Source organism: Chenopodium album, chromosome 5, assembly GCF_948465745.1.
Source record: "Chenopodium album chromosome 5, dcCheAlbu1.1, whole genome shotgun sequence".
Lineage (NCBI taxonomy): Eukaryota > Viridiplantae > Streptophyta > Magnoliopsida > Caryophyllales > Amaranthaceae > Chenopodium > Chenopodium album.
In genome coordinates, this window is record NC_137838.1 from 77,430,103 (window position 1) to 77,456,905 (window position 26,803).

The following is a 26,803-nucleotide window of genomic DNA, read 5'->3' on the forward strand; positions in this document are numbered from 1 at the left end:
ATCCTTTAAAAAATCATTATCAGATAATAATCTACTTCCTTTGTTAAATATCAGTAATTGTAATAAAGGGATATTATTTACTGATGAAGTATTATAAAACCTATAAACTTGGTTCTTTGGCAAATCTACAAAATAACATATTTACTTTTAAATTTAAACAAGTCAAATTCTTACCGAGTGAAACTTTAACTAGATTTTATTTATTTAGCTCAAACACGAATAATTCTTATCGAGTTTATCATATTTGTAAATTTATTTATTTAGCGTTGTAGTGGATGCATGGTGAATTGGTGATGGTAGCAAAATCAACGATGAATTGAAAGGCAACCAAACCGCGTGAAGACAAATTCTAATATTGGTATACGGCAGCACGTATATTGGTCGGACCAACCAAAAACCAACTAACATGAATTCTCAAAATTTAATTATATATAATTTTATAATTTATAATTGCATAAAAATGTATTTAACGTTGATATTATTGTTTTTTTTTTTGACAAGCAATGTTGATATTATAGTCTTAAATATCATAATCAATTAATTTTATATTGATAAAAAAATCCATAATCTACCCGAAAAACCGCGAGAAAATTGAAAGTTCCGCCATTTTCCAGCGTGGACTACGGCTACGTGCCAGATACCATTATAGAGAGAGAATATAAACAAGGAAATAATAAAATAAAGAAATAAAATAAATAAAGTCAGAGAATTTGGGAATTTTTCATTTTTTTCAACATTCTGAAAAGAGAAACTATTTTGCTGTTTCACAAGTAAAAGAAAGAGAGAGAAGACTCAGAAGCTCAGAAATTCGAAAGATCTAATCTTTTTGTTGGGATAATTTTGCTGGGAAATTTTGAGGGAATTTATTGATTTGTATTAATTTCTTTCTATTTTTTGAAATTTCATTGAATAGTGATTTTTCAAGAGAATTGAGTAATTTTTGTTTCCTTTTTGGTGGATTTTATTTGATATAATTATGAGGGTGATTAAAGATTGTTGCAGATGTAAGAAAAGGTAGAATTTTTTTGAGAATTTCTTGGGATTTCTGGGTTTTTTGGGGGTCTTTTGAAGCTTTCAATTGATGATGGCCACCAACAAACCCAAGAGGCTATTTGAAGTTTGGAGGGGCAATAATGTAAATTTCGTTTCTTCTCTATTAAATTTGTATTGTTGTACTTTGTTTATTTGATCTAATATTGAATTGGTTACTTCTCATTTTAACTTAAAAGTTCTGGGTTTTAATGATTGAATTGTTTATTTGATCTAATATTGAATTTGTATCAATATGATGATATGATGATTTTATCTGTTTTTGCTTGGTTTATTTATGTTCAATTGATTATCATAAGCTGAATGATTTTATGATATTAATACTGGGTTTCATATGTTTAATTAAATGAAATCATGGTTGAATTGTCATATTACTAGATATTTACCTGTGAATTTTTTTTGAGGGAATTATGATCAGGCTCAGCTTTTTATTCATATTGTATGATCAGGGTTTAGTCTTGTGTTTCAATAATGAATTTATCAGGGTTTTTCCGAGTAGGGTTTATGGTTATTGATGCAAAGAGTAACCAGCAGTGCACCCAAATGGGATTTAAAAATCTCAGCTTTGTGCAAAAAGTTGTCTTGGATTGAATGAAGCAGTCTTTCTTTGGTAGTTAACTGCTAGATATTAGGGGCCCTTTGATAGGTATCGGAGGTCGAATCAAGGTCAAAGTGGAAGCTTAAATTCAGATAAGATCAGACTTGTGAATGTTTATAGGAAGAGAAGATCAGATGGGGGGAGAGAACAGCAGTTGACCTATATGCTCTCAGGTTTGGGTTTAGCTAAGATTTCATATAAGGTTTGCTACTATCAAGTCGGAAATTGATTTTGGCACACCCTTAATTGATTTGGCATACCCCTCTGTGAGAAGAGCATAGAAAATTGTGCTCTCACATAGGGGTGTGCCAAAATCAATTAAGGGTGTGCTAAAATCAATTAAGGGTGTGCCAAAATCATATCCCTATCAAGTCCTATATAAACTGGCATTGTACCAGTTCAAGGGGTAGAAGCGCATACATATAGACCTCCCAAACCCTGCTTAAGAATGGATTCACTTGGTGGGGGGTGTTGTGTATAAGGCTATTAGTACCCCTTAGAAATTAGATTAAGTCATGATCGATTTTGAATTGATCTTTAAAAGATAACTTTGGTTTTACTTTCTGAAAGATTAAGTAATTCTTGATAAAATTCCCATTCTTATTTTTGAAAGATCCAATGCTATTCCAAATGCTATCTAGTGCAAAAGCTGAAGTATGAACTTATTTGTCTCAAAGCCTCTTATGAGTAGAATTGGAAGCATACCTGCTGATTGATATTCTTTTTTTGTGTTCATAGAAATTTCTCTGTGGAGGAAGATTGATATTTGGACCTGATGTGGGATCAATGTTTTTGTCGAACCTCTTAATTGCCGGGCCAGCGTTGACTTTTTGTATAAAGGTGTTTGTGAAGGCGAAAGACAACAGTAAATGGTATCCTGTAGCAGCAGTTGGACTATTCCTAACCTTTTTGGTAAGTTTTGTTTAGTGCTTATCCACACCACAATTCACACTGCTTCTATGTATATGTTTTTCTGGTGAAAAGCTTCAAATTTTATGTAAAGAATATAAGCACACAAGTTCTCCTAGCCTCCTAGGATAAGGTTGTTAAGGACGAAGGTGCAGTTGTGAACTGATGAAGAACAGGAGGATGATATATCATTCCTCTAGGCTTCCTGACTCCTTGAGTCCCACTGAACGAACACCTATCTCTCAAGATCAAGAGAAATAGTTAAGGGAAACAAATTCTCCTTGCCAACCGGCCCAACCCAAAAGTTTTTAAAACTCATACAGTATTGCTAAAAGTAGAAATGATTTATGCAAGCAAAACACTCAGATAATCTAAGAACACCACTTAGTTTTTACTCATGCTGTCTTGTTGATTATAATTGTATAATCTGATCGTCAATGCACTCTCTTGCAGGACTTAATGTTTCTATACATGACATCTGGGAGAGATCCTGGAATAGTCCCAAGAAATTCGAGGCCCCCTGAACCTGAAGAATCTGATATAACAAACCCTTCAATGGAGTGGGTCAATGGAAGGCACCCTCATTTAAGAATACCTAGAGTGAAAAATGTATTAGTGAATGGCTACACTGTTAAGGTGAAGTTTTGTGAAACATGCTTGCTTTATCGCCCTCCGCGTGCTTCCCATTGCTCCATTTGCAACAACTGTGTACAGCGGTTTGACCATCACTGCCCCTGGGTTGGTCAGTGCATCGGACTTGTAAGTAACCTGTTGTCACAAGATTGAGAATTTTTAAGCTTATATTATATTTTGTGTGATGTGTTTATTGGTTTTAATATTTTGATTTGATGTTATGCTTCCCTTAATCTAACCTTCTCAGAAAAGAGAAACAATAAATAGGGTTAGTCACTAGGCATGGAATATTTTTAATGCAAATTGATTCTTGAGTTGGATAACGGAGGGTTGTGATTTGTGTGATTATGAATCAATGAGCATCTTCCATTTCGCCTTTGAAAACCATCCATATGATAATTAGCTAGATATGCTTTTGATCCATATGCATGTAGCCATGCATGTTTTTTAGTGATTAGTTTTTTCCCTGGGCATCTGATTTGTAAAACATCCATCTATTTATAATTATGTGAATTATAAGGGTTTTCTAACCCCATGCTTCTGCAAACCCCCATCTTTAAGGTTATATTTGACTTTTTTTTAACTGCAATGTCATAGCAGTCTGACCCAGGAAGGTTGATGCCTTGATGGCATTAGCCTGAATGAAGTGCCTTCTAATTTTTTATGGGGATAAGACACTGGCCTGGTTTAATGGCTATGGAAATAAACTGACTTTATGATAAGGGAAATTATGGGGCGTTGGTCTTTTACTCGTGGCCCTTAGAGTTGTTGCCCATGCAAACGTATTTGAAAGTTCATGATTCATACAGGTAAACTGTTTGTAATATTTTGCCCTAGCTAATGCACCTCAGAATCTAAAGCATGAGTTTCATAGCTTTACAAAAAGGCTTCTTTTAGCAAATTGTTGTAGCAAAGAGATGGAGCTAGAGTGATATTAAAAGATGTGCCTGACACAATTAAAATGGCTAACAAATGTGCATCTGTTCATTATCGTTTTTACACATGTGTATGTAGCTATAACATCTTTCTTGGTTTTGCAGCGGAACTATCGTTTCTTCTACATGTTCATACTTACGGCAACAATCCTGTGCTTATATGTTCACATATTTTCTTGGGTTAGCCTAGTGAACGAACCAAAGGGTCTTTTGAAGGCTATGGCACACGATATCCTCTCAGTTGTCTTGATTGTATACTGCTTCATAGCTATCTGGTTTGTTGGAGGCTTAACTGTGTTCCATTTCTACCTTATGAGCACCAACCAGGTAATTTCCAGTTTAAGTGTTTGTAACCTGATTTATTCTTATAGCTTCCAAAACCTCAATGATTGTGAAAGTAAGATGCTCAATTTAACACTTTAGATTCCAATGTACAATAAAGAGAAAATATAAATCAATCAATCAATCAATCAATCAAAGCCTTAATCCCAAACAAAATATAGAAATGGATAAAATAAAATGGGAGAAGAGATAAGAAAGGTAAACTGAGGTTTATAATAGTCTTACTCAAGAGTCGTATCAAGTAGAATCTGTATGTGAAATGAAGAATTTAGTTGTATAATGTACCTCATTATGCTGGGAATAGCCTGTATGCTTGAAACATGTTCATATTGACAGGATTAGTGCCATTATTGATTTTTGTCATGAATCTTTAACTGAAATGTTGGCTGATTCATTATTGGATCAAGTCTTATTATATACCTCTTTGTACACGTGCAGACAACTTATGAAAATTTTCGCTACCGGTATGATAAAAAGGAGAATCCTTATAATAAGGGGATTCTCCAGAACTTTAGAGAAATCTTCTTCACTCGACTAGCCCCTTCATTGAATGATTTCCGGGCAACTGTGTCTGAAGAAGACCAGGTACCGGACAAACGGATTCATGTTCACCCATCTTTTAAAACGGATTTCAGCTCAAAGGAGAAAATAGACATTGAAGCAGGTGATAAGCATCATGATGAAGAAGATTATTCACTTCCTAAAATTTTGCGCAATTTAAGTTATGATTATATGGAAGACAATGTTAAAAGCAAGAATAGTGGAGAAGGTATGATTGCAGACCCTTTTTTGGTTGATGATGAACCGAGAAAATTTTTGCATAACTCCCTCGCTGAAGATGAGTTTGGTGAAAGGATCTACCAAAGAAGTAGCTCTTATGGTGCTGCACAGCCTAGCACACAAGAACCCAGGTGCTTTGTGATTACCTTACTTTACTATGTTGTTCATAATTTCATACTGTACATTGTTCTGCTTTTTTTGTTATTTCGGGCCTCTAGATTTCCCAATTCTGGCTAATTATCTAATAATTTGACAGCGAACAAAGAGTGAATATCGGTAGTGTCTTTACTTGTTGAGTCTAACTATTGTTTGGTCATTCAAATTATTAGACATTTCAACTCTTTTTAATTTGCTAACTAATTAGGCAAGTAGACTTCACTTAATTGGATCGGATACTGTTTGATGTATTCCATTCACAACTCTTTTTAAAATATCTGACCCTTGCTGAGCTAGTTGCTTCACTTTACATAATATCTTGCTTGTCTAACCAATGTTTTATGTTTGCAACTCTGTATAACAGACGTGATCATCGCCCATCTGTATAGCGGAAGACTGATGTCAGCTAAAGTGTTGATGTTTCGGCCATGAAAGGTCTGATTCTTGTGAAGTTCAGAATAATATTGCACATAAAAACATTGAGACTCGGTGGTGCTGTGGTGGAGCAAAAGTCGAGCTCCAAGGAAATGACACAGAATTTCCCCCTTATTTTGCCTACAAGAATTTCCAAACATTCTATGTACTTGAGATTACATATTGTAACTTCTTCTTAGCTTTTTTTTCTCTCTTTTTTTCGTTGGGGTTTATAGTTTTGTAGGGTTTGAAGAGCTGACAATTGACAGTAATGCATTATTTTCATAGAGTTGCTTAAAAAATGTACCATTCTATTACACTGCTGTCTTCGCACAACTGTAAATTATTGACAAATAGTTTTGACCCTTATACAGTATTACTTGAGTTGGGTTGTTTAATCTTTTAAATAGCTAATAGTCCTTCAATTCATTGTCTGTATATTTATCAGCACATTATAATTTGTTTTTAAAAGGTTATTGGGTAAGTGACAATTTTCTATGTACAACCGGTTGTGTTATAAATTCTGGTTTTTATCTTTGTTCATCTTCTTGTACCTTTGCGAGCATTGAGCCAAAAAAATGATTGCACCATGCTTAACTTTTAATGTGTGTATAGCGTACAACAAAACTAATACATGAAGAGTATTGAGAAGGCGATAATGAAGATTAATGAGAAGTACATGGTAACACTTGTATCTCATACTCAGGTACATGTACACCCAGTATATAATATGTACATACCCTATTTAGTATTTACCTTTATTCACCGTGGCTCCATGCAATAAGAGCATATATAATTAAAAGTAGAGATTTATAGAAAAATATAAATAGTGATCGTAAATCAAAGTGTCACATTTTTTTTTTTGAGGGAGAGAATCAATCAAAGAGTCACATTTTTGTTATCCATGTATGAAATTATCAACCAAATTCAATTATAGAGGACAATACATTACAAACCATAAAACCTCCAAAAATCTCACACAATTACACAAATCAAATAGAGCAAGAAGAGCCACATATATATCAAAGCCAAGTTGGAACACCCACAACCCCTAAGTCCTTAACCCATCAAAGAAATCAAGCCAACCCATCACCACATGACACGTGGCAAACACCCACTTCAACCTCTAGATTTCATTGGATCAGATTCATTACCCTCAAAATTTCCCCAAAAAAAAAATGAAAAAATAAAAATTATAAAAATAAATAAAACACTTTTATAACAATCCCAAAACTCCCACCAATATTTTATCCTCCTTCTCTAGCACAATCCTCAACAATGGCAGCAGAAATGGCACTCCTAAAACCCATTTCAAAGTTCAGCCCGAAACTAAGCCCAAGCCCGATAACCCGACCCGGAGCAAAAAGCTTCAGAGTATCAATGTCCACAACATCAATGCCCCCAAAAACATCAAAAAAGGGGAATAAGAAGGAAATTCAAGAAACCCTTTTAACACCCAGATTTTACACCACTGATTTTGATGAAATGGAGCAGCTTTTTAACACCCAGATTAACAAGAACCTGAATGAATCTGAGTTTGAAGCACTTTTGCAGGAATTTAAGACTGATTATAATCAAACTCACTTTGTTAGAAACAGTGAGTTTAAGGAAGCTGCTGATAAGCTTGATGGGCCTTTGAGACAGATTTTTGTCGAGTTTCTGGAAAGGTCTTGTACTGCTGAATTTTCTGGGTTTCTTCTTTACAAGGAGCTTGGTAGGAGGCTCAAGGTATTTTTTTTTTTAAACTTAATACCTTCCGTTACATATTATTTGCAACTATTAGACTTTTTCCACGGAGGTAGTACTTATTTTTATGTTTTTTTGATGGATTAAGTTGGTTGTTTGTTTAATTGTAAGCAATTTTATGTTTTGTTGTGGTGGGTTGGTATCCGTGACGTTGAATCAAATTTCGTCTATATCACTTCATATGCTAACTATAGTGACTAACACTATTTGGGTTATTAGCTTACTTGTGAATTATTTAAAAGTCGTGTTATATAACCTGAGTCAAATTCCGTCTATATCACTTCAAATGCTAATTGTAGTGACTGATTATGTGGGTTATTAGTTTACTTGTGAGCAATTTTAAGTTGTGTTATATTTAGTCTACATCACTTTGCATGTTGACTATAGTGACCAATTAAGTGTGTTTACTAAAGTTTACTTGTAAAGTTGTAAGCAATTTAAAGTCGTGTCGTGGGATAGTATATGATGTTAGATCGAATTTTGTCTATATCACTTACTAGTATGATGATTCTTTATTTATAATTGTAGAGAATTTTGTTTGTGGTCATCTATATTACTAACAGGAGTAACAGCCATTGTGGCTCAATGTCACCAAAAACAAAAACATAAAAATTAGAAATTTATAGTTGTAAACTAATTGTATTCAGTTTATAATTATTTTTAGGAAATTGAAGTTAGGTGTTTGTTTGGTGGTTTTTTGAAGCTCAAGTCTGGTAATTTTGGGACTTGTGATTTGTATTTAGCTCCAAAAAGTGCAAATAGGAAACTTTTTCAGAGGAAAATCAATAAGTAAACAAAAAATTAAGAAAGGGCCCAACCGGGTTCGAACCGGTGACCTCTTGATCTGCAGTCAAATGCTCTACCACTGAGCTATGGACCCTCAGTGTTTACTTTTTGCTAATCCGTGTATATAAATTGAATTATTGCACTAATATAAATTAGTTATTCTATTGTAAGATATTGTTGTAACAATGTGACATATTGATATTTGATGTCTTTAAATTTTGCAGAAAACAAATCCAGTGGTGGCAGAGATTTTCTCTCTTATGTCTAGAGATGAAGCCAGGCATGCTGGGTATGTTTTCGCGACTTTTTACCTTAAAACTTCTCCAATGCGTTCTATTTGTACAAAACTTTGATCATATTCACGAGGTTCCAATGCATTGCGGATGGTCCTTGTGGATGTTATTGCAATGTGATTTCAGCCTCTGAATGTTAATTAGGTACCAAAAGTTTTTCACCTGAACTGTTTATTAACTTGTGCAGGTTTTTGAACAAGGGTTTGTCAGATTTCAATCTGGCCTTGGACTTGGGTTTCCTGACCAAAGCTAGGAAGTACACATTCTTCAAGCCAAAGTTCATCTTTTACGCGACATACCTATCAGAGAAGATTGGTTACTGGAGGTACATTACCATTTACAGGCACCTTAAGGAAAATCCTGAGTACCAGTGTTACCCCATCTTCAAGTACTTTGAGAACTGGTGCCAAGATGAGAACAGGCACGGAGATTTCTTCTCTGCTCTCATGAAGGCGCAGCCCCAGTTCCTCAATGACTGGAAGGCCAAACTCTGGTCCCGTTTCTTCTGCCTTTCGGTAATCATCACATTCACAAGTTATCCCTTTGCTATATCTACTTTTATGCTGTGGGATCTGAAAGCAAGCACTCAATTATAGGGGAGATTGAACTACAAGTACTGAAAGTGTGTAATGATACCATTTATTTTAAACTTCTATATCTATGTTTGTCACAGGTTTATGTGACCATGTACCTCAACGATTGCCAAAGGACAGCATTCTATGAAGGCATTGGGCTCAACACCAAAGAATTCGACATGCATGTCATTATTGAGGTGAGACGATGAAATTGTAGATTGCTTTTGTTCTCATGTACATTCTATCTTCCTCACATTTGAATCTTGGTGTTTGGTATGTCTTCAAGTGTCAAAATTGATGATTTACAAAAAATGTTCCACCTTTTTTTTTTGGTCCAAAGAAAATGTTAAAAGTTAAAGCAAACTTCAATGTAGTGTTTAATTGAAAAGCAAACTTCAATGTAGTTTGCTTATTTAAAGTACAAAAATGAAGCTTGTTACTTTGTTACCTTCTTGCTTAACTACTTCCTTTCACACTTTTCTTCTATAATTCAATCATCTAAGCCACTTAGGCGTATACCTGCGAACTTCTTATACCCTGTAGACCAGAGGATATATCCATATTAAGTGATTCTATCATGCTTGTGAAAATTAGAGATTGAATTTCTGATGCTTTGGTTTTTTGCAGACCAACCGCACAACTGCCAGAATATTCCCAGCCGTGCTGGATGTGGAGAACCCAGAGTTCAAGAGGAAGCTTGATCGAATGGTGGAGATTAATCAGAAGATCATCGCTATTGGGGAGACTGATGACATCGGCTTTGTGAAGAATTTGAAGAGGATCCCATTAGTTGCAGCACTGGTTTCAGAAATCTTGGCTGCATATCTGATGCCACCTATTGAATCTGGTTCGGTTGATTTTGCAGAATTTGAGCCACAGCTTGTATATTAGTCTTCCTATGTACTACTGTATTGTGTTCCTTCTAGTAATTAATACTCAAGGATGAATTAAATTGCTATTGCCAGAGAACAGAGAATCTGTAACAGTATGTAAACTTATAAATTGCAGATTTTGACATTTCAGCAATATCCCTGATTCCATGTTTGATAATTTCTGAAGTCATAAAAAAAACTAGGCAGTTGCGGGCTTTCATATATGAAGAATTTTACCATAATTTGAATTTTTGAATAATAACATGGTACAAAATAAGATAGAGTGATCTGCAAAGTCACATGAATTTAATTACGTTTTGGGTGCATCTACTCTAACTCACCCTTCTACTTAAACGTGCCTAAGTATCGGATAAAAGTCACCTTTCAACAATATGACTGATCAGCAGTCACTAGATCAACAGACTGTATCAAAATATACAAGTATGACCTCTTGCATAGCAAATTTGCTAGTCTTGCAACCAAAAGCCAGCCAACGACTAAATGGTTGAGATATTGAGCCATAAACTATGGCTAACAGATTCTCAGGTGTTCCACATTAGAGAAATTGAGGCATTCCTGCTACTAAAAATAAATCAATACAATATATGAGCAATATATCAGCAGAGGATGACAGGCTTCTGATAAGCAGCGAAAGCTCCTTAGTTGGATTTGAGAGGGTTAATTTGTACCGTCATTGAGTTTGAAATACACACCAGAATCTGTAGATGGAAATTGATGAGGATGCAATTGCAAGGTACTTTCTTGCATTAATAAACTCAGATAAATTTACAGCTAGTTTTAGTGGAAGTGATACAAAAGGGAAATGTTCCCATTCATGCTACTCTGTATGTATTTAACAATTTCCATAATTTTCTATCTTCATATCTAATTATGTACCAGTGCAAGGAATAAAATACACACACAAGGGAATGAAGGAAAAAAACATGTCGAGATTCAAAAATCATTCTGATTTAGGCTTTGTGTCCGGCTCTTCTATTGTTTTCGGAAACAACACCTTGAAGATCCATACAGCCAAAAAAAAATGTCGAGATTGTTCAAAATTCAATCTGATTTTGGCTTTGTGTCGGACTCTTCAATTGCTTTTGGAAACAACACCTTGAAGATCCATACTGCCAGTAAGGTTGCCTCAATTGGAGCAAGCCAATAAACAAAAATGTGCTCCTTAGTTATGTAGTCACCACGAGCATAAGCCCATCCCATCACCTACATAGGCAAGCAGCAAAATTGACAGTTAAAAAAGAGTTCAGAAACTGAGTTTATATAGCATACAAGACAGAGACCATATATATGGTAAAGATACATACAGATGCCGGGTTCATGCATCCACCAGTTAAGTCTGAACCAAGAACGTGGAGTGTAAGTTTCGAAAGGCTAGAAATCCAGGTTTTCCTCACAAAACTCCCAGGAATGCTTCTTGCTAATGATAAAGAGATGAAAACAATCATAAAGGTTAGGACTCCCTCAGTCAATGCGCCTTGATGGATGTTGACATTCAGTTTTGGTCCGTTGCCAATTTCAGGAAACATATGAGTTAAGAGCTTAACCCCATAAATGGCTCCAAGCACCTGAAACGGAGAGGAGTAGATTAATATGATAAACTATAAAATATGAAAAAGACCAACTATCCTACCCAAGTAAGGCAATCACGAAGGAAAAAAAAAAAAAAAAAAAAAACACAATTTGAGAAAAGGAAATTGCCATACACCTTATCTACCGGAGTAACTTATAAGGCATACAGTTCAAAACTTCAAATAACAGTAAATTTTGATTTCAACTCGAGTAGTAACAATGGAGCATTTCCAAACCACATAACAACCATTATAACGACCAGCAATTAAACAGTACATGTACCTCATTAAATTCGAAAATCAAGTTCTCTAAACATTGAAATTTGAAGGACTATAAAATCAATCCAGGTTCTAAACAAGGTTTGCTAAATGTCTTACTTGTATGATGAAACAACACAGTTATAAGATCAAAACATCATCTGCATCAACATTGTCCCAAATTCCCAATGATCCTAAAAAGGCTCGCACCTAAATCCAGGAAATTTGGGGGGCAGGGGGTCAGATATACATGGTCTAACCCCTTCATAAACTCCGTTAGAACCTTAACATGAAAATGCATCCAATTTCCCACTTGTTCACAAAACACGGTCTAATCCCTTTGTAATGCCATTAGAACCTTAACATAAAAGTGCATCCAATTTTCCCTACTTTCACAATCAATAAAAAGTACATAAACTGTGAATCTGTGATGCACAATCATGATATAAAGCGAAATTAAATATGAAGTGAAAGCAAACCCTCTCAACATTAAACTCTACAAGAAAAAGTAAAATACTTTTCCATAATAAGTATTCACTTAATTATTAGTCAATTTGAGGATGAGTTATGAAGGCAAAAGGACAATTTTCAAAGCCAAAGGTTTTCGGAGTGTCCTTATTACTATGCTAATTTCGCGCTTCATGCAATCAAGCACTTTCCTATTTAGTCCCGACAAATAAAGATCCCTTCATATAACAACAATGCTTCATATACAAGCACAATGATCTTGCTTCGAATACAAGCGCAAATGCAGAACGACATCATACCGAAAAGAACGTGCACACAAATAACAACATCAATTAAGTACTCAACTAAGTGTTTTTAAGGTCCTAATTCTAATAAAATCAAATCTTTCTCATCTCACAAATCTCAATCTAGGACATATTCATCAACCATTGACAAAAACATCAAATCAATATACTGCACAACAAATGAAGATAAACTACAATCTTAATGTCACATAATCACTGATTTAATAAAAAAAGACCTCAAATTAAACTCAATCAAAGTCAAAGTAAGATCAAATTAAAGCACAAAACTTTACAATTCTACCAACAATATAAAACAAACCCATCACAAATTACACAACCAAATAAACCAAAAATTAAAAAATCTCAATACTCATTAACTAATTTAATTAAATTAGCTGAAAATTTGGTTTAAAAAAAAAAATTATACCTGAGCAGGAATTCTTGCACCAATGATGAATAAAAATCGACTAAAACCCCCAGAAATAGCGCCAGCCAGAATATTAAGAGGATTATAAGAAGCACCTCTCGCAAATTTAGCCAAATAAGCGAAGAAGAACAAATTGAGGACAGAGAAACACAGCTTCACAATTTCTCCAATAAAATTATGTTGAAATCCCAGAAAATGGAAGACAAAGATTTTCACAAGAACACCAGAACATACCCACATAAATGACAGCACGAAATCCGAGATTAACAACGACCCATTTCTAGTTTCTCCCATTTTTATGTAAAAAAAAGTATTTGATCAATAGGCTTTTATGGTAGTGTATCTCTCTCTATCTTTGGACTTTCAGAACAGAAAATGTTCTGTATTTTGGCATATCTTCAAATTATATTTTGTTTGGGAGGGAGTGGTTATGGTATGCCTGGTTAAATTTTTAAAAAAAATACAAAAATACTTTATTTTTTCCATTTCAAATTAGTTATATTTTGAAAATACGATAATTACAAATTTTCAAATTACTTACAATGGTCGTGATATTTTTTACTCTCATTTTACGTCAAGAAAAATACTATACATAAGTCTGTACTCTTCAGATTATTTTCAGTAATAAGTTCAGTTCAATTTTTAATTTTTTTATGCATTTCTAAATTAATACTCTTATAAAATATATAAAGAAATCAAATTAAGAAATGTATTAAATATTTATTTTTAGCCCTAAGTAAGGGCTACAAGCCTACACATATTATTATTACCCTTATGTCAAATTGTTGCATTGTCAATAAGGGAAAAATTAGGAATTTCACTTACTTGAAATGAGAATGGAACCCTTTTACAGGGATGGAAGGAGGAACTCTAACCACTAGATTGATTTTGAAATATGTCCGTAAATTTAAAATAAGAAGTACTCCGTACATAGTATAATTGTATTTTGTATAAGTGTATAAATACATATGGTAGGACTGTATGAGCTTAATTTATTGGTCGTTATTTGGCGGCTTATGTAGCAAATTTGCAAGTAGCCAAGTTGGAAAGTGAGCATTGGGCTGACATTGACATTAATGTTACACTAGGGAAAGGAATAAAATTAAAATGGAATCTTTTCTATTTTTCAATAATGCTTACCCAGCTAATTACTATAGTTTTATCACCAACAAAGAATTCTCCTTTACTCATACTGTATAAATGTATAATGTGCATATGTAATTTATTAAATAATGAGTTGGATGTAAAATAAAGTAGGATGATGTAAAAAAACATAAAAGATACTCCCTCCAGTTTTTAAATACTTGCTTTATTTCTCTATACGAACGCAGAGTTTTAGAAGAAATTAAAGAATGTAATAAAATATAGAAGTAGTGGGGTAGATGAAAGAATTTAAAAATTCTAAATAGCAAAAGCTTCTACATTCACTACTAGAATTTCCGTGTTTTTGCAACGCTTTATAGGTTGTTTTTGGATGCAAACTTTATCAATTCTAGCAACAATATAAAACAAACTCATCACAAATTATACAACCAAATAAACCAAAAATTAAAAAAACTCAATACCCAATAACTAATTCAATCAAATTAGCTAAAAAAAAATTGGTAAAAAATTATACCTGAGTAGGAATTCATGACATAAAATTACATTGAAAAGATAAATTATACCTCTGTCCCTTATTGATAGTCTCTTATGGGCAATGTTCACGGGAATTAATATACATAAATAAGAAGTACTCCCTCCGTTTTTAAATACTTGCTCCATTTTTCCATGCGCGGAGTTTTAAGAGAAATTGGATAAAGTAATAAAATATGGAGGTAGTGGGGTTGGTGGAAGAATAAAAAATTATAAAAAATCAAAAGTAGTTAAGAGAATTGAAGGAGACAGAATATGGAATTAATATGGTTGGGTCCACTCGGTGAGAGAAATTAATAAAATATTGTAAAAGATTTTCAAATAAAGAAATGGAGCAAGTATTTAAAAACGGTCAGAAAAAAAAAAAGTGGAGCAAGTATTTAAAAACGGAGGGAGTAGTAAAAGTACATTGAACAGATAAATTTACATTAGGTATGTAAAAAAGTAGAGAGATAAAGTAATCAAAGTACATGAAAAAACAAAATTTACATAAGAAAGTTAAATTTGCACAAATATTATTGCAAATTGGAGAAATTTTGATAAAAAAATTAATTTAATGGTACTTAAAAAAAAAAAAAACAAATGTGACTATCATTTTGAGAATTAAAATAGCAATAAAGGACGGAGAGAGAGAGTATGAAAAAATTAATACCATGTGCCCATGTCCCCTTTGTACTGTATTAGATAAGGTTGCTATCAATTATTTCAATCAAAATTATAGTGAATGAAATAACATCTCAAAAATCATATTTTTGTTATGTGGACAAAATAATTTTGGATGATTATTACATCATTTGCATGGACTGGGAGTGGTATTAGTTGAAGATATAACGGCTTTAGTTGAGCTAAATGTAACATTTGAATATTGTGAGAACACCCACTTGTTATTATGCTTAATAGATAAGAATAGTTGCACACATAATTGATAGAGAAATTAGAAGTACTCATAATTCATATTTTAGTTATGATTATCTGTGAATGGCATTGTGTGATGGTGAACTTTTAGGAAAATGAAGAATGTAGTAGCAAAGTAGTAATATTTTACGAAATTGGTTGCTCATATCATACCTCTATTAGATATCTATCATATTTTCTTAAATTGGGCTAACCTCAAGTTTGTGGATAACCAGCTAGGATAAGCTTGAAAATATAAAGCCCAATAAGCTTGAATGTGAGTTTAAGCCAGTGCAAAACAAACTGAGCTAACCTTAACTCAAGCTCAGATTGTTATTACACTTCTTTATAAGATAAGGAGAAGGAACTTACAGGTCGGAACCTCTTATATGTCAATCCCATCTGAGTTAGCGAGTTAGGTCCTTTGAAAGTGGGGGGATAAGGTAAAGGAATTCTCACTCCAAAGTGCCTTAAGTGGGGTTTGAAACCCACATTCTCTTCTTGGTTGTGAGATAACAAACATTGTTACACTATTCATCAGTATTAACTAAGTGCATCAAATATTATACAAATGCTTAACATGGAGTAATTATCTTCTTAGAATATCACCGTTGGATTACTTCATAATTATAATCCCACCAAGAGAGTTGTGTTTTCATCACACTCCCAAAAAAAAAACATAGTAATTAACTATTTTTAGAAATAAAATTGATAATTGTGGATAATATGATTTTTGTAATACTAAAGTCAAGGTTTGTACACTTAATTTAAGAGCATTTTTAGCAATAACTTTTAAAGTAGCTTTTAGCGTATTGTCTCCACTAATTTCCGAATATTTGTGGTGAATAATGTATTGTAACTTCTAAAATACATTTGACAAAACTTGTAAAACCAACATCAATTTTTTTAATTTTTTGACAAAAGCGACAAGATTTAAGGCCTATTCACTTCAGCTTATTTTCAGTTCAATTCATCTCAGCTCCAATTGGTTTAGTTTTGTTCAGTTCAGCTCCTAATTTCCTTATCTCATAAAATATTCATTTAAGCTCTATCTAGTTCAGTTCTAATCAGTTCAGTTCAGTTCAGCTCGGTTCAGTAAATGTGAACAGGTCTTTAGTTTCATAACACCTTCTCTTTCCTATATATAATTGACTATCCAAAATCTCAAGATTTTAGTTTGTGTCGAATATCTAAACTAGATAACAACTTCAACAAATACTAGTCGACAATTAAGAGCAACTATATAGTAATATAACAACCAATTTTAGCGTTCAAAATCACGAGAAAAAATAAATTGCAAAATGTCAAAAAGACGTTCAAAGATAAGCAAATTCAAAATTGAATAACAGGGTTACAAAAACTTCTACTTTGTAAAATGAATTAGGCTTGAACATTTTGTTTAGAGTAAATTAAGAACTATCCTACCAATCTAAAACTTCTCATAAGTCAATTCGACCCGAATTAGCAAATACTCAAACTGAGAAGACATTTAGAATGGAGGAAAGAGTTATGTCCTGTTCTATTTTACTGAACTGAACTGAATATTTAATAAGAGAAAGAATTTAGGAACTATACTGAACTGAATTGAACTGATAGGAGCTGAACTGAACTAAAATTAAATTGAATAGAACATACCTTTATTCAATTAGGTTTGGACATGGTAAGTTGATAAACAAGTGGGAAAGAAAGAAAGAAGATGCACTTCACTTTCACATCACTTGATACTATAAATGGCGACACATAACCACATTATCCCAAGTTTGGGCGTAAACTCGTAAACGTACACTTTATTTTCTTCCTCATTTACCCCAAACTTCTCTCTCGTTTTCCCCAATTCTGTAAACCCAAACCCTAACCCTAATTCCTATCCTTCTCTCAAATTTCAATCTTCTTCATCCAATTTTATCACTGATACTCCTCCAATCAACTTGTTCTTCAATCCGATTCTCCTGTGTTGCTCTCCAAATCGCAGTATTTCGTGGATTTTCGCTGAAGATTTCTCTAGTTCGTTGCTTAATAGAAAGTTCTTCGATTTCTGGGCTCTTTGCAGCAATTTATCGTGTTTTCCTGCTGTTTAATCTGTTATCGGAGGTTCTTGCGGCGGAGATGTTACGGTTTTCGGGGTTTGTGAAGAGTCGGTGTCTTCGGTGTTGATGATTTCTCCTTTTTCATGAAGGAATTCTGGATTTCTGGCTTCGATCTGTGAGATCGTATCGTATCGGTTCAATCTATGATTGATTGGATTCAATATCATCTAATTGATCTTCTTTGAAGCTGGATTTTGCTTCTATTAATTCAGAATTCAAGAATTGAGCTATTGTAGTGGCGGCAGCGGCTTTCAAAGGACTTCGCAGCGAAGAAGTATACTAGGAGAGGAATTGAAGGCGGCAAAGAGATAAAATTTTTACTTTGTACTTTGTTAATTTTGAGTTTGAAGTTCAATTAGAGGCCTTTATTTTTGAATTTGAAGGCCTCATAATATCCGTAGTTAGGGTTTTTGATTGCATTTTTGTGCGATATAATTTTTGTTCGATTGATTGATTTCTTTTTGAAGGAAAGAAAAGTGAAAAAAAAAATTAATTATGGCAGTTTATTATAAGTTTAAAAGTGCTAAAGATTACGACTCAATTTCAATCGACGGTCATTTCATATCGGTTGCCAATTTAAAAGAAAGAATTTTTGAATCAAAGCATTTGGGAAGGGGTACTGATTTTGACCTCGTCGTTACCAACGCTCAAACCAATGAAGGTTGGTTGATTTTCTGGTGTAGCTTATAAGTTGAATTGAATTGCTTTCGACGATTTTAGTTTGAAGTTTTTGAATTGCATTCTTGCTCAATTTTGAACCTGTAGTTGTGTAAGCTGTTATTTCTTGGGGATTCGAAACCGGCTTTTAGGTTTATCTGGATTGTGTGAAATCAGAGGTTTGTGCAATTTTTTTAAGTGCTAAAATTGAAGTCTTGATGTGAGCCTCTGATTTTACGCAATTACACCGGTCCTTGTTGGACTTAGAGTCCGTAATGAGATCTTCTATCTCATTTTGCTAGTCTCATATGATGTCACAAGTAGTCGAGTACTTTTCAAGTCCAACTTGCATGAACTATATTTCCGCAAGTTAAATTAGGATTAGGATGATGAGGTGGTGAAATGTGAAGGGGTGATAACGATATACCTAAGATGCTGACGTTGAATGGGACATATGATCCAATTCCTGATGCAGGATGGTGGTCTTTAATACCCAAACCACATCAGACTGTAGTACCCCAATTGCTTAATTAGTTGCTTCTTTTGTTTACAAGCTTAAGAAGTGTTCATTTCTTGACATGTCTAACTTTGTTAACAAGAAGCAAATAGCTGATAGTTAGGTTTTCTTTGTATAGTTGAGTTTAGGTTATAACCACATTCTGGTTCAAGCTCAATTTGCCATGCAATTTCACACTTTTGTCTAGGCTGTTTGATTTTGGGGATTTGGTTTCGTTGCTACATAACTGAGATGGCCTTTTGACTTCCCACTAATAACAGCTGCCAAGTTTTGTCAGGTCAAAGTTGGGCAATGGTTCTTGGCTGTATTGTTTTATGTCTTTTTGCAGCTTTTCATGGATTGTCTCTCTGTTCTGCGATTTCAGAGTATCTAGATGAAGCGATGTTGATTCCAAAAAACACTTCTGTTCTAATACGCCGAGTACCAGGACGTCCTCGCATGCCCATTGTTACACAACCGGACGAGTATTGATCCAATCTCCTATTTTTTTAACCTTGAATCATTTTTTGTTGATAACTACTTTTCCTGATGAATATTGTATCAGTGCCATAGGGCTCATCATATTTACCTGTTATATTTTGTTATATATATGTGCTGAAATTTTCATTGAAAAGAAATTGAGTTTAAGGTGGCCAATTGTTCGCCTGTTGAGATGGAAATCTGCTTTTGTTCTGTAGGCCGAAGGTGGAGGATAAGGTTGAGGATGAGCAACATGCAAAAAATAACTACTTTGCTGCTGATTCTTCAGGGTTTGGAGATGTATATATCCAGCATTTCTTAGTTTATATTTATAGTTGTTACAAAATTCATACATGACGAACATGTTAGATCATATGTTTCAGTTTGAAGCTTCAGAACTGGATGATGAGTTTGGAAATGATCTATATGCAACAATCCCTGAGATGACACCAGGACAATCAGGCAATCCGATGCAGGATTCAGTTCCTGCTAGTAAAGCTGACGAGGACAGCAAGCTTAAGGCTTTAATTGAAAATTCTAGTTTTGACTGGCAGCGGTGAGACTTTTCTTTATTTATTTATTTTTTTTACAAAATTTAAGAAAGGGTTTTAGTTGTGACCGGATATCTTTTTTTCCCAGTACTGATGTGAAGTAATGTGTGAATATGCAGTCAACCTGGTGATGGTTTTGGCTCTGGGAGAGGATTTGGAAGAGGTGGGAGGGGGGGTGGTCGAGGTTTTGGTATGTCTAAAGCAATAAATCCTTACCTGCTTAGTGTATATAGTATATTGTTGATGCCTTGACAAATTTGTTTGCTATTGGCGATGAGTCTTAGTGATGTAAATGATTTAGTTCTAATATTACATGCTCTTGATTAGGCCGAGGTGGTATGGAGAGGAAAACACCTCCACAAGGCTATATCTGTCACAGGTGTAAGGTTCCTGGTAAGTTGTTGTTTACTCTTTCTTTAATGTTGGTGGTTCAATTTTAAACATTGTCGTGGATGCTGATTGTTTGTAAATAAATCTGTATATCAGGTCACTTTATTCAGCACTGCCCTACAAATGGTGACCCTAATTTTGACATCAGGAAAGTGAAACCTCCTACTGGCATTCCCAAGTCAATGCTTGTAGCTACACCGGATGGCTCCTATGCATTGCCAAGTGGCACATCTGCTGTCTTGAAACCAAATGAGTAAGCTCACTTAAATTACTATTAGGGCTTGTTTGGTTTGATGTAGGAAGTAGAATTTCCCATGAAATCTCAATTCCTATGAAATTGTAATTCCTAGGAATTCCCAAAACTTGTTTGGTTGGATGTAGGAATTTCTACTTCCCATGGGAAGTTCCACTTACCTAGGGGGGACTAGGTAAGTGAATTCCTCCATTTTGTGGGAAGTAGAACTTCCTACGAAGTTCCAATTCCTACATTATTGGCAACCAAACAAGTGAGCATATATTCATTTCCTAGGAATTCTAAATTCCCATGAATTTGTTTGTCAACCAAACAAGTCCTTATTATCATTTTGTCTTTGCAGCTCTTATCTTGTGCAGAATTCTTGAGCTGACAGCACTTTTACTCTTAACAGGGCTGCATTCGAGAGAGAAATTGAAGGTCTACCTTCTACTCGTTCTGTTGGAGATCTTCCACCAGAGCTCCATTGCCCGTTGTGCAAGGAAGTGATGAAGGATGCCGTGTTAACCAGCAAATGTTGTTTCAATAGTTTCTGTGATAAATGTAGGGTGATTGTATACTGTAAAGTGCCTTCATATTATCATAATAATGACGCGTGCCGTTTTTGACGATTGTTAGAGTTTTGTGTTGGTTTGATGAATGTAAATATTTTCAAAGAATAGCTCTCCCTTGGCTTCAGATTGCAAGTTTTTGTTTTTATTTATTTTTAATTTGTTTATTGATATAATCTTATTCTTTAATTATAGGATATAAGTAGCATAATGATCTTTGAGTGGGGGTCATATAGAATTTGATGTACTTATGTGCTTGGTTTATTGTATGGTATATTTTTGGAACATGAAAAAAGTTGATGGTTATTGGTTTTGCATCTCCTGTATGGTATATTTTTGGAACATGAAAATAAGTTGATGGTTATTGGTTTTGCATCTCCTAGTAATTTATATAATCTTTGGGTCTCATTGTGCTGGAGCATGGTGTATTATGTAATGGCCTGTTTATTTGCTCTCAACATTTACATTTACTGTGCAAATATTTACTATGCAAATTGTGGACCCTTTTTATAAACAGCATTAACTTATATTGCAGTTTTTTCATTGACACATTTTCAAATAAAATTAGCCTTAAAGATTTGAGTGTTGGTGCCATTTGTGATCAGTTGATGTATACTGGTTTTTCTAGGTTCTAAAATTGTTTATTTATTTATTTTCCTTGAATCATGGCCAGGTATAAGGGACTTTATTATCTCAAAGTCTATATGTGTCTGTGGGGCAAGAGATATACTTGCAGATGATCTTCTGCCAAATAAGACACTCCGGGATACCATTAACCGTATACTAGAGTCTGGTAATAGTAGTGCAGACAATGGAGGGAGTGCTCTCCATGTTCAAGGTAGTTAAATTGAGTTTTTCTCAGCTGAACAAATTCTTTCCTGTCTTTTTTCAAAGATCTCATTACCTTATTTCCTCAGATATGGAGTCTGCTCGCTGCCCGCAGCCTAGGATTCCATCACCTACTCAATCTGCTGCCTCAAAAGGGGAGCAAATGCTTCCTCCACGTACTGAAGGAACTTCAAATATGAAAGAGAGTTTAGAAGGTATTAAGCCTAGCCATACTTCACAGTCGCAACCACAGCAGCATATCTCTGAAAGAGACAAGATTACAAAAGTTCCAGACGTGTCTGAAGCTACTCATGAGTCGGCTAGTGTGAAGGAACCTGCGTCACAGGGTAGTGCTTTACCTGTTGAGGAAGAAGTTCAACAAAAGGTGGCTGTTGGTGAAGCAGGTAAATTGCACAGCTGGTTGGTTTTGTCTAAATTGTTCTCTGTTACTATATTTTGTTTTACAAAAGCTTTTTAGCTCTCTGTAATATGTTCTAGGTTTGTGCAACTTTTTTTTTTTTCTGTCCGAAGCTGTCGTTTATTTTTCTTTAATTTGTGAGGAGCTAGGGGCGGGGGCTTGCAGTGTGTTACAGAGGCTTATATTTATTTTGCCCTAGTGATTATGGTGAAAATGCTCCTGTTGCACTTCTCCAGAATTTTTTCACATTAAAATGTAGATAACACACATTTTGTATATAAATGCAGCTGGCTGTTATCCTAATCAGTTGCCTTTTCCATGTCTTCCAGTAAAGAAAAAGAAGAAGAAGAAGAAGATGCCTATGCCTGGAAATGGTACACCCTTTTCATTTTAGTTTTCATGTCTTTCTTAATGCTACAACTCTGGATGTTTCTCTTGAGTCATTGTTTATCTTTATGTATGTATTTGTGGTAATGATTTCTGATACTGGGCTTGAACTTGATAATTTGCAGCTCCAGACATGCAATGGATGGGCATGCCTCCTGGGATGGATGGATACATGGGCCCTAATGGCTTCAATCCCTGTTGGCCAGGCATGCAGCCTGCAATGGATGGATTCATGGGCCCCTTTGGTGGACATGGTGGTAACATGCCTTACAATATGGGTTATGGTCCAGGGCCTATGGATATGCCCTTTGGGAATGTTTTCCCTCCAGATCCTTTTGGGAACATGATGCCTCCAGACCATTTTGGAGCACAAGGGTTCATGATGCCTGGAATGCCCCCGATGCTTCCTCCTCCTCAAAGGTATAAATTGCAGAATGTTGATATTTTGTTCTCACACCATTTCCTTACCTTGTCTTTGGCTCTGTTATCCGTTTGCTGATATTGGACTCTGCTAATAGCAGTATTCATGCCAACAAATGTGTTTTTTGTTTTTGTTTTTTGTTGGGTGTATGTATGTATGTATACTATGGCATTGATGCTGTTTGGTGGGTGTGTGTTATAATTTTGACACTTTCTTCATTTGAGCTCACTATGTATGTATATACTCTGTATGTACATTCTGTTGCTTCTCATGCTCATCTTCCGATAGAGCTTCAAAATTCACTGTTCATCTGCTTTGCATCTGACTTAGATTTTCATCTCAAGTTCTATTTCTGAACATAGATTTTCCTGACACAAAATTTAATAAACTTCATATAACTAAAAACAATGTTTTTCCACAAAAACAGGTCACTTGTTAACCCAAAAATTAAAACAAAATTTGTCATGTATGATCAGTGAGAAATGAGAAAGAAAGCAGTCTGCCAAGTGAACAGTGAATATAAGAATGAAAAAATGTGTCATTATTTATGATGCCTATTTAATTTTATTTGAGGACTTTATTCCATCCTTCTATCAATTATTAAAAACAGCTGATATGGCTCAGTAAACTCTGGATATTTTTTTGGTTATTATTGTAAAGTACTCCAAAGCAGATGGTTTTCAACTTTTCATGTTACAGATTCAGGGTATACATGGTAACAACTCCCCTTGTTGGGTGAGGACGTGAGGTTGCATACACCCATTTATCTTACTCTGATGTAGGCATGAGCCACTTTAGAGACAAATGGGGTAATATTAATATGGAAGCTGATTTTTATTGGTTCTTGTGCAATAGAGTTTATACTTACGGTGTTGTCTCTTTTATGCACATGAATAAACTGCTTGTGTTGAGCTGGCACTTAAAATTTTATTACTCTTCATTATGTGAAAGACCAAAAAATTGAGCTGTGTTTCAATATACAGGGATCTTGCAGCAGAATTTGGAATGGGCATGAATGTCAGGCCACCTTTGATGAGTCGGGAAGAATTTGAGGCTCGGAAGGCTGAAGTAAGAAGAAAGCGAGAAATGGAGAGACGGGTTGAGAGGTGAGGACGGGTCTAAGTTATTTTGATTTAATTGTTTTTAAACCAAATAAGGAAATAGTTAGCTATTTCAATTTATAAATTTAAGGCGTGTTTCAGGGTGTAGTATTAGTTCGTATTATGTAGCCTATTTTTGCGTGTGGAGAACTCTTGGAGTCTTGGTACTTGTATGTATGAAGAGTTGATTGAGTGTGTTGGTCTGATATGAATATTCATTGCAGTAGGGAACTTCCCAGAGATCGTGATTATAGCAGAGAAGTAAGCAGCAGCGCCAACCCCCCACCTATGAAGTCAAAACCTGTATGTTATTTTGTTGTCAATCTTTGTTCTTTTTGGTTTTGGCCTTTAGTGTATCAGGAGGCTGCAATTTGGCTAGCAAACTTTTTCTATAGCTTGATAAATTGAAGTTGAAAAAAATGCGAGTATAGGCAACTGAGGTTTCTTCTAACCCTGTGGTCTATTATTCCTATATTGGATTATTCTGGTCTTTATGTTGGGGAGCTTGGTTGGGCTATTCTCGATTGTCCCGATCTTTTATGAGCTGGATGACATTTTTCAATTTGTGGTTGTATAAATGGGCTGTAGCCACAGGCCCACCTTAGTAAATTCCCACTCTTCTGGTTCATTTTTTCTGTTTGTTTTTATTGCTCCCTTGTTGCTTGCAAGGAAAAAAATTTGAATGATTAGTTTTAAGTGGTTGACTTTTTTTTTTTTTTTTTAAATTTTGGGAATGCTTCTGAATAATATTCTTTTCAGATTGAATACATTTTTATTTACTGTATTTAGTCTTTCAGTAAATTTAAAAATATGCCAGGGAATTTTAGTTACTCTAAAAATACGAAATTCTTGTGAGCTTGTTTTGAAGAATCAGTAACCCGAGTAAACTATTTTCCTGGGGATTACAAAGTTTATATGCCTGACTACTCTGAATGTTGGACAAAAATTTGTATTTGCCTAATTTGTTTCTAATTACCAGGTCTATAATGTGTTTGCTGTTTTATTAAGAAAAACTTGTTTTGGTTGACTGATTATGAAATATACGATGATGGGTGTTGTCTAAATCTGAAATAAAAAGTTGAAATGTATAATAGCTGATATTAAAATTATTTACCTATGTTAGTTGTTATATATTTGGGGTGTTGGTTAAACATAAAATGCATCTTATTAACATGTTTTATATTGTCAAAGATGCAGAGGCCTCCTCCAGCCAGCAGGTCCCCAAGTGAAGACCGCTATGATAGTCTCCGGGACCGGGAGAGGGAGAGGGAGAGGGAGAGGGAGAGGGAGAGGGAGAGAGCGAGGGCAAGGGAAAGGGCTTCTGTCGATCGTGATCGGGAACAAGACCGGGATCGTGACCATGAAAGCCACCAGCGACGGACTTCCCACAGTCACAGGTCTGAACGGGCTTCACCTGACAGAACTAAACGTGATGTGGAAGTCCCTCGTCCGACCCTGAAAAGAAAATCTGAACACCATGAGCGAGATTACAACCATGAACGACACCGTGAGCACCGTGAGCATGACCATAAATCTGAACGTCATTCCAAGCCGTCCTCTAAGCCACCATCTTCTGTAGATGTGGTTCAACAGTCATTAGACAAGAAACATAAGGCGAGTGTGTTCTCGAGGATTAGCTTCCCGGATGAGGAGGTTTCCAAGAAGCAAAAGGTTTCTGCTGAGCCCAAGTCTAAGCCCGTTAGCAAGGACCATGATGCCCACCATCATAAGGTAGTGGCGTCATCATCTACAGCAAATGGGCACCATCATGATGCAGGGAAGAAGAGTGTGGCGGCAGCAGCAGCTATGGATTATGAGTCAAGCGACGATGAGCGGCATTTTAAGAGGAAGCCTTCAAGGTATGAGCCATCACCCCCACGCCGAGAGGAGTGGATGAGTGTAGATGAGGAAGATGGTAGGCGGCATCGTAAGCACAGGTAGATTTAATACTAGGGAACTGATATTGTGAGGTTGAAAAGTGAGCAGGCCGAGGATCAATTTTCCCTGTTTGGGCAAATCACTCATCACTGAAATCTTATGTTTTTTTTTTTCTTATTTTTTTAAACTTTGATTTGATGATTTTGTAATAAAGTTTACCTTTCCCATCTTCATTCTTTCTATCAAATATCAATGAAATCCACGCAATTTACATAAGAATCTTTTGTCAAAAGTTTGTTTGTTTGTTTGTTTTTTTTTTTTTTTTTTTCTGAATGGACTTTTTTTCTTTTTTGCTTATACTCGTCTCCTCTAAAGGTTATCCACGTTCTAGATTTTGAATATGTTGTTTATTTTGGTGAGAATGCAATGATTATTACATGTAGTGTGCTAGTAAAACTATACCTTGGTAAATTTGTAGCGATAGATAAACATTTAAAAAATAGAATCACGGGTGAGCATGGTTTGGATAACTCTGCCCGTTTGATATGATCTGATTTGATATATGCCTTATTTGGTAAATAATTCTTTATCCGCTTTTGGCTTTTGCATTTGGTTGATCTAACATTCAAACATTTTGTTTGGTAAATGGTTTTTAAAGCCCT

At 34.9% G+C, this 26,803-nt stretch overlaps 4 protein-coding genes and 1 non-coding gene across 10 annotated transcripts; 3 read left to right on the forward strand and 2 right to left on the reverse strand.

Annotated features, from left to right (window-relative positions):
* Positions 1 to 676: 676 nt before the first annotated feature.
* Positions 677 to 6,186, forward strand: LOC145632369 (putative protein S-acyltransferase 4). Its single transcript, XM_081684731.1, has 6 exons — positions 677 to 1,135; positions 2,387 to 2,560; positions 3,011 to 3,316; positions 4,231 to 4,452; positions 4,906 to 5,378; positions 5,768 to 6,186. The coding sequence occupies exons 1-6, from the start codon at positions 1,082 to 1,084 to the stop codon at positions 5,790 to 5,792; spliced, it is 1,254 nt and encodes a 417-aa protein (XP_081540857.1). The 5' UTR covers positions 677 to 1,081; the 3' UTR covers positions 5,793 to 6,186.
* An 839-nt stretch (positions 6,187 to 7,025) lies between these two features.
* On the forward strand, positions 7,026 to 10,243 carry LOC145632371 (magnesium-protoporphyrin IX monomethyl ester [oxidative] cyclase, chloroplastic). Its single transcript, XM_081684732.1, has 5 exons — positions 7,026 to 7,545; positions 8,574 to 8,638; positions 8,830 to 9,157; positions 9,316 to 9,414; positions 9,845 to 10,243. The coding sequence occupies exons 1-5, from the start codon at positions 7,096 to 7,098 to the stop codon at positions 10,106 to 10,108; spliced, it is 1,206 nt and encodes a 401-aa protein (XP_081540858.1). The 5' UTR covers positions 7,026 to 7,095; the 3' UTR covers positions 10,109 to 10,243.
* On the reverse strand, positions 8,372 to 8,443 carry TRNAC-GCA (transfer RNA cysteine (anticodon GCA)). Its single transcript has one exon. It is a non-coding gene; the product is annotated as a tRNA-Cys (tRNA).
* Positions 10,244 to 10,831: 588 nt separating the features above from the next.
* On the reverse strand, positions 10,832 to 13,525 carry LOC145632372 (putative aquaporin SIP2-1). Its single transcript, XM_081684733.1, has 3 exons — positions 13,116 to 13,525; positions 11,415 to 11,675; positions 10,832 to 11,313 (listed from the first exon to the last, which is right to left on the reverse strand). Exons 1-3 carry the CDS (start codon positions 13,407 to 13,409, stop codon positions 11,152 to 11,154), a joined length of 717 nt encoding a protein of 238 aa, XP_081540859.1. The 5' UTR covers positions 13,410 to 13,525; the 3' UTR covers positions 10,832 to 11,151.
* A 3,871-nt stretch (positions 13,526 to 17,396) lies between these two features.
* On the forward strand, positions 17,397 to 26,420 carry LOC145632373 (E3 ubiquitin ligase PARAQUAT TOLERANCE 3-like). Of its 6 annotated transcripts, none has more exons than XM_081684734.1 (15): positions 17,397 to 18,392; positions 19,270 to 19,369; positions 19,583 to 19,664; positions 19,748 to 19,920; positions 20,035 to 20,105; positions 20,243 to 20,308; positions 20,402 to 20,558; positions 20,953 to 21,101; positions 21,783 to 21,947; positions 22,027 to 22,341; positions 22,643 to 22,729; positions 22,868 to 23,162; positions 24,147 to 24,269; positions 24,488 to 24,566; positions 25,455 to 26,420. In XM_081684734.1, the coding sequence occupies exons 1-15, from the start codon at positions 18,227 to 18,229 to the stop codon at positions 26,202 to 26,204; spliced, it is 2,778 nt and encodes a 925-aa protein (XP_081540860.1). In that variant the 5' UTR covers positions 17,397 to 18,226; the 3' UTR covers positions 26,205 to 26,420. The 6 variants fall into 6 exon arrangements, with proteins under 6 accessions (XP_081540860.1, XP_081540862.1, XP_081540861.1 ...); XM_081684736.1 differs by having other exon boundaries at positions 25,461 to 26,420; XM_081684735.1 differs by having other exon boundaries at positions 24,491 to 24,566.
* Positions 26,421 to 26,803: the final 383 nt, after the last annotated feature.